This window comes from Populus alba, chromosome 5 (assembly GCF_005239225.2).
Source record: "Populus alba chromosome 5, ASM523922v2, whole genome shotgun sequence".
Taxonomy (NCBI): Eukaryota; Viridiplantae; Streptophyta; class Magnoliopsida; order Malpighiales; family Salicaceae; genus Populus; species Populus alba.
In genome coordinates this window covers 4,322,714-4,330,781 of record NC_133288.1, presented here as the reverse complement: position 1 = coordinate 4,330,781, position 8,068 = coordinate 4,322,714, and the positions used below count along the sequence as shown (strand labels likewise).

The 8,068-nt window shown below is 30.7% G+C and overlaps 1 protein-coding gene across 2 annotated transcripts; it reads right to left on the bottom strand.

Annotated features, from left to right (window-relative positions):
- Nucleotides 1-386: 386 nt before the first annotated feature.
- Nucleotides 387-2,168, bottom strand: LOC118032182 (uncharacterized). Of its 2 annotated transcripts, XM_035036801.2 has the most exons (4): nt 1,856-2,168; nt 1,567-1,756; nt 977-1,009; nt 387-852 (listed from the first exon to the last, which is right to left on the bottom strand). In XM_035036801.2, the coding sequence occupies exons 1-4, from the start codon at nt 1,988-1,990 to the stop codon at nt 602-604; spliced, it is 609 nt and encodes a 202-aa protein (XP_034892692.1). In that variant the 5' UTR covers nt 1,991-2,168; the 3' UTR covers nt 387-601. The 2 variants fall into 2 exon arrangements, with proteins under 2 accessions (XP_034892692.1, XP_034892684.1); XM_035036793.2 differs by having other exon boundaries at nt 387-1,009; nt 1,856-2,165.
- Between the last annotated feature and the right edge of the window lie 5,900 nt (nt 2,169-8,068).

Genomic DNA, 8,068 nt, shown 5'->3' with positions numbered 1-8,068 from the left:
TTAGGTGTTTAACATTTAGGGGCTGCATAGTAAAATTCTAGAAACATTAGGGATGATATTAAGAAATTCCAAACTATAAGGGCCAAAGTGAAAAATCACTGAAAGTCCAGGACTGAAAATTTAGGCCACCTACCCACGAGCGATGTGGAATTGCGGGTATCCAATGTGCTGTTTCTCTCCCTTCTGTTTTTCCTTTTTTTCATTATCATTGTTTTATTATATTTTTGTTTAGTACTCTATTTTTTGTACAATAAAAATTACCAAAAACTTTTTAGCAACAGCTATAATAAAATAAATCATGTCAAGAGACTTTATCAATTGAATTGGAGCGCAACTTGCTTTGATAATTGAAGAAGGGAAAAGAGGGACTATTCTGCACTAAAGACTTGTGTTCTTGGGGATTAACAGTAGCACAACGTATTATTCTTGCAAATGTCTCTGTTACATTACAAAAAGTTCCTAAGAAAACTCAAGCTGTTATGATCAATAATCTATCAGTCTGTCAAATTTAGAAACTGGGTTGCAGCAAAAACATGGTCAGCAACAATTTATGCCCACGCTGGAGAGCTGACTAGACAAGCTGGACCACCACCCAAACCCCTTATCTTGGGCTTAACCACTGGAGGTGTCCACAGACTGCTATAGCCATGACGTGAGCCATTTTTAGGCTCACCATTTTCTCTGCTGCTGTAACCAATGTTACTGTCATTAGTGACTTTGCAACACCTAGAAAGCCATTTGGACTGCATGTATGAGCTCGTCCTCCATGGGGGCACATGGAGCCCTCTCTCTCTAAGGGACTGTTTGGCAGCTGAGCAGAGCAGGGAGATGATTTTGCTGAGCTTTTCTTCACTGCCAACAAAAAAAGATGGGAGAGTGTCGGTTAGTTCTTTGTAGAATGGTGTTGGTCTTGCCAGTTCAAACTGGGACCTGAAGTCTATGTCCACTATGAGCCTCATTGTGTCACCATTTTCACCTTTGAATGTGATGTCAATGTACTCGTAAGCACCTGTTAGACAGCATTAAAGAAGAGAGTTAGCTTCCACAAAAAACAAACACATAAATGAGCTTCAGAAAATTAAAATTACTTCCCTTGGACCCTACAACCATTTCCCTAGGAGCCAGAGCTTGAAGTTCAAAACAGAAAAAGAAAAAGAAAAAAGCCAGAGCTTTGCATCCAAGATCTCCAAAGATAAGGGTGCTGTCAACAAGAAGCACCCTGTTCAGAGTGTAATTACACGGCATGTCTGACTTCTTTCTGATTAAGAAGGGATTGATTTTTTTTTTTTTATGCTGAAGATTTCTGGCACTACCCCACGTACACACACACAAAAAAAATGTTTGTATCTACTTTGTGAAAATTAATTTGTGAGACAGACTTGTAAAACAGCTTTTTGAAAACTAATTTGTAAGGGAAAAGGCCAAACTAGCTAGCCTAGACATTTCAATCAAGATCAAGTACTCCAAACAGATATTTACAGAGATACGTAACAGAGAAAATGAGAGAAGTTATAGGCTTGAGTATGTGTGGAGGTGTGTGAATAGAGAGAGGGGGGAGAGACTCACCAGCAGGGCATCCTAAGGAAGTGGCCCAAGAAGTTTGACAAATGGAAGCATTAAAACCATCCATTTTCAGCCTCTTCAGGAGCCACATCTTCAAACTGGTTGTTTTCTCTGCATCATTTTTGTTTCTCATATGCTTCAATAGAGTCTCAAGAACTCTCGTCTCAGCTTCCGTTACTCTCCCAAGCATCTCCTACCAAAACATAAGATCAAAATGAGCCCATAATATTAGAAGACACACATGGATAAGAAGGAATATTTCAAGACACAACAATATTAAAGAAAAAGTTACCTGTAAAGTAAAACACCTGGCTTGGTTGATAGAAAGGCAGTTTGAGGAAGCAGGAAATATGGGTGGTGTTGATGATTCTGATTCTATGAAGTCATGTACCATTTGAACCAGCCTTTCTTCTTCTAAGCTAACCATCCCTTTTGAACTAAGAACTTGATGAAGATTTTATCTTGGTTTTTCTTCCTCTTTTTACAGGCTATTGTGTTCTTGAGAGTCTTGCTTTTATAGCAGGCGGTGGGATTTACAGCTTTGCAAGGATGCAGATGAGGTCACAACCGGAGGTGGCATTATATGGTAAATATTGCTAGGAAACTATAAATAGGAAGAGAATAATAGAAGAGGATATCCTTATCTTTGATAGATTTAAAAAGACCATGAAAGTGATAGTGAGATATTGTCCTATTCCAGTTGTCCTGATCTCAGATGCAGTTTTCTATGCACTGAACACTTCAACTCCTCATTTATCTCTTTTCTTTAACTACAAACCATAGCACTTATTGAATTTTCTTTTTTATTTCAACATTTGAACTATAAGCCATTTTAATGTTCTCTTTTTAAATTACTAGAAATTCAAGTCTTTTGAGCATTATTTTTTATAGTATCTTGATATTTTAAAAAGAAGTATATGCAACTTATATATATATATATATATATATATATATATATATATAACATCCTGTACTTTAATTATAATAATTTATAGAAGGTTAATTATAATGATCTAGATTTCAGAACGTGTTTGTTAGGACTAACCCTATACAGTAGTAGTACACTATAAAGTGGTTGAGGGCATCTCTCTCACAGACAATTTGTGGTCTTTATTACGGCCTGAAGGAGGCAGCAGTACCGATCAGATACTCAAGCTTGCCCTATGCGGAAGAGGGTTGAACCTTATGGCCAGGACAAAAGTTCACAAGGCCTTCACGTGCATTGAGGCATGACCATCTCCAAATATTTTGCTTTTTATAGTTTTGGATTTTCCCATGCACTAGATATTTGTCTGCATTATTATATTATTATACAATACTCTAAATGGTGTAGAGAAATCACTTCCCCACATATCTTTTTTTTTTTTTTCAACTTTTCTATTTTTTCATTTTTTAACAGTGCTTTCCTCCTTTTTGTTTTTTTTTTTTCTAACTTTTCCTCTTTTTTTCCCGTTTCTTTTCTTTCTTTTTTTTCAACTTTCCTATTTTTTCTTTTTTTTCATTTTTTATTAAATTTTTTTTGAAAAATTTTTTTGTTGATTTTTTAAAATGTTTGTTTTCTATTTTTTTTTCTTTAAAATATTGTGGAATGCTGTGATGTTTTTTCACATATTTTTTCTATTTTATTTTTTTATTTTTTTAAATTATATTTGTCGATTTTTTTTTAATATTGAGCTGATTGAGAATTTAGTTCTGTAATTTTTTTTTCTTTAAAAAAATTGTTGATTTCTACAATGTTTCTCTGCATGGTTTTTTTTTTCTCTGAAATTATTATTTTTTATTTTATTTTTTAATATGGAGCTGGTTAAAAGTTACAGTTATAATATGTGAGGAAAGCACTGTAAATTTTCTCAAAATTATTGTTGATTGCTACAGTTTTTTTTCTCACCTGGTTTTTTTCCTGTTTTTATTATGTTTTTCCCTAAAATTATCTTTGTCAATTTTATTTTTTAAATATTAAGCTGGTTAAGAATTGCAATTACAAGTTTTTTCCTCACAAAACACTATGGATTAATACAATTTTTCCTCATATGGTTTTTTTTCCAGTTTTTTTTTGTGTTTTCTTTTTTGTAATATTTTTTTCCAAAATTATCTTCGTCCATTTTATTTTTTCTAATATTGAGTTGGTAAGAATTTAACTTTGTAATAAAGCTTAATCATGTGGGGAAAGCATTGTAGCTTTGCTCATAAAACATTATGGATTGCTACAGTGTCTCTCCGCATGGTTTTTTTTTGTTATAATTTTTTTCAAATTATCCTTTTTAATTTTATTTTTTTTAATATTGAGTTGTTTGTGAATTACAATTATAAGTCATTACAAATAAGGCTAAATTATGTGGGGAAGCACTGTAACTTTCATCACAAAACACTGTGAATTGCTACAGTGTTTCCAACATGATATTTTTCTCTTTTTTTGGTGTTTGTTTTGTTTTGTTTTTCTAAAATTGTCTATGTCGATTTTTTTTTTTAATATTAAGCTGATTAAGAATTTAGCTTTTATATATTTTTTTTCTTTAAAACACTATGAATTGTTGCAGTGTTTTCTCATGTGATTTTTTTATTATTTTTTTCAAAATTATCTTTGTCGATTTTTTTTTTTTAATATTGAGTTGGTTAAAAATTATAATTACAATAAAGCTAAATCATATGAGGAAAGCGTTGTAGTTTTTCTCACAAAATACTGTGGATTGCTACAATATTTCTCTAAATGGTTTTTTATTTTATTTTATTGGGAAAAGCGCTATAGTTTTCCTTACAACATTGTCAATTGCTGCAATATTTTTTCTCATGGGTTTTTTTCCTTCCAAAATTATCTTTATTGGTTTTTTTTTTAATATTAAGTTGATAGAGAATTTAGCTTTGTAATTTTTTTTTTCCTTTTTATTAACTAAAAAGCTAAATCATGTAGTGAAGCACTATATCTTTCCTCACAAAACACTATAGATATCTACAAATCATTTTGTTCAGTCTCTGAGTTTTTGATCACCAACACAACTTTTTTTCCCGTCATGAAATATTTGCTCTATCATACCTTTAATTTATATTACTTATCTAGCATTGGTTCACAGTTATAACACTATCAAGTGTATTTTTTTATAAGCCCGCGGCAGCGCGCGGGCATGTCATCTCGTAATTATGAAACTTGATCGGGTTGATTGGATTAAAAAAATTATATTTTAGGTTATATAAGTTGATTCAAATTAATTTAAATTAACTTTGAAAAGTTATTTAAAATTTTAATATTTTATATGAAAAAATTAAAAAATAATCCATGTTAATATAAGCTATATATGTTGTAAATAATAAAGTTTAAAAAAAATATTTCAAAAGGTTTTTTTTTATCTTACATTCAAAAAATACTATGTTATTCTTTTAAATTAAAGTATTTAAATCAAAAAGGTTTTTTTTTATCCCATAGTGAAAAAACATAACTTTTTTCTTGTGAACATGGAGTATATATATACTAAAGAGTTTCAAATTCCACATTAAAAAAATAAAACATTCTTCTAGTGTGTGTGTACACACACACACACACACACACACACACACATATAAAGGATCTCTCGCTATAAGAAAAAACACATTTGAAAAAAAAAATGTTTCTACCAGGTTTTGCCAAGTCGTCCGGGTCACAAGTCGACCAGGTTTGACCTTTTTTTGCTTTTGTCAGTCTTTCACCTTACTCAGACCGGTCTAGCCACTGGGTAGACCAGGTCCTAGGTCGATCTATCGGGCTAGTCCGGGTTTAATAACTAAGATCAGTATTAGTAACCTGGGCTTGGTTTGGATAATTTGATAGGATGAAGTATCAACCATCTAGAAATTAATAGACCTTGTTATATATAATACTAACATATTCTCTCGCACTCCGCTACAAATTAGATTTTTTAAAAAAATAAATTAAAAGTATAGATATATTTTAGTAATATCAATAAATTTAATTAAACAGTTTGATCTTAAAACCTATCAATTTGACTCTTTGTTTAGCTTGAGTTTCAAGTTAAATGGGTCCAAAAAACAACTGGAATAACCAGTAAAAATTTTAAGATGATATTTTTTTTTAATATTGAGATGATTCTAGATTGGATCGATTTCGATCACCTAGGGACCTAGATCATGGACTTTAATGGGTTTATTAACTTTGTTGTTTTTTGTAAATTATTTTTATTTAATTTTATGATAAAATTAGATATTTGCAAAATCAAGCATCAACCCTAAAAAAATGTTTATTTGAAATCATGATAACTCTATAAAAAGTAAAAATAAATAAATTATGAATTCTGTTTCTCAACCAATTCAATATTGAAGAAGAGCGAAATAAAAAAAAATAGAAAAATTAAAGGACCAAATTTTTTTTATAAAAAAAAATATCAAGTTTGATGGGTAAACCTGTTAAACTCATAAATCAGGTAACTAGGGTCAACACTTCAAACCTGCAAACAGTGTAATGGACTTCATTGGAATTAATAACTTTTTTTTTCTAAACTTATTTATTTAACTATATAATAGCAAAAATATACAATCATAAAATCAAGTGTCAAACAAATACCAGGATTTTTTTTTAAGACTCATGTTTAATATCAAGTGTCAAACTCATGTTTAATCAAATAAACAAATAGTCATTTATGTAAAAAAAAAAAAAAAACGTTAACAATAACCAAAAAATAAACTAGAAAAATTAAGAGATAGATATAGGTCAAGATATTTGATCCTGTAAAATGAGATATGTACCTGTTTATGCCTACTAAATTTACTTATTAAAATCAATAAAAGATGATACAAACAAAAACAAATACGGAACTGAAAACATTATGCAATACCAAACATATAAGAAATATTATTTAAGAATAAATATTTTTTTTATAAAATAAAGCTCACCTTTATAAAATAAAAAGAATTATTCAAAAATTAAATTGAAAAAAATCATTTTTAAAAAAACTTTTATTAAAAAAAGGTCTGCATAACCCACGGCTTAAGCCATGAGACTAGAATAAGCCGAGAATTAAATTGAAAATCAATAAAACTTTAACAAAAGAGTCAAGGGAAAAAAAAAATAGAAACAAAAAAAATAAGGACTGCATTGAAAAAATAATAATATATGACATTGTAATTCAAGGACTAAATTGAAAATAACTAAAACTTATAATAAGACCAAGGACGACAATAAACAATAAAAAATAAAGGGATTGAAACTGACAAATCTAAAGAAAAAAGAACAAATGTGCACTTTCTCTGGAAGAGAGAGAAGAAGAAGGAAAAAAAGAGAAAGAAATGATCGCCAATAAGAAACCAACCATAATACACCGGTATGACACACACTCGCTAGCATGTGAACGTAACACGCTAGCACCTTTTTCAAATAAAATAATTGTTTCCAATATAGAAATACCATAATGCCCTTCATGAACCTGAGAATCATGAAGAAAAAAAAAACCTTAGTGAAAGGACACAAATACCCCTAGATGCATGTCTTGATTTTTATTTTTTCTAAGAGTATAATAGTATTTCTATTGTATTTCAAAGTACAAAAAACCAAAAAAACCCTCCATTAACAACTCATTTTTTGTTACTTCAAAGGTAAAATAAGTATTTTAACTATTGCAATGTTTTTGAAAAGACTAAAAAAACCCTTGGAAAACAACTCAAGATATTGTTAAATCTAGGGAAAAAATTGTATTTTTACCATGTACAAAAAATAAAAATACTAAGATATCTCTAAACAACTTTTTAATGACTAAAAGATCAATTGTAAAGACCAAAACACCCTCAATACCATTACACTTTTTTTTTAACTCAGGGGCAAAAGAGTAATTTAACTTTAGCAATTCACCGTAAACTGTATCTACTACTACAATGAAAAACCCTCGCAGTTTAGAGTTTTGGTTAATTAGGCTGTTAAAGAAGAGTGGAAGTTACAGGAGTCTTGCAGAAAAGCTCTTGTTTTCAGATTTTGACAACGGGTCCTATCAGAATGAAACTGTGTTATATCGAGGTTAGGCCATGGGTTTTGGTGGTGTAGGCAAATCGCATGACCAAGATTTTGTCCTGTGAGAAGGCAAGCAATAACGGGGGACACTTCCAACTTTGATTGTTATATTGGATTTTGGAGACTTTAATTAAAATCAAGAAGTGCTAAATCCCCTGCAAAAACAAGATATGATGGCTGAAGAAATTGATGCACTAGGATATCTTGTGTGGGACTGGGACTAACTGGGACTGAATGAATAACGGTGACCACCTCTGTATGTAATCATGAATTTGGCATTTCGAGCTTCTATTACCATGTCGAAATTAATAGACCATTGAATTGGTTAGAGTTCACCACACAAGCCAAAAGTTAGATTCAAGTGCCCTCACCTACTCAGGAAAGGTCCATAAAATGCGATTCCTTGAGAAACTTTTAGCAAATGGTCTTTGTAATCTGTTTGTACCATGCAAAATTCAACCTGTAAGTCCCAACAAAAGAACACAACGCAGGTGCAGTATAGATACAGGAAGACTTCAA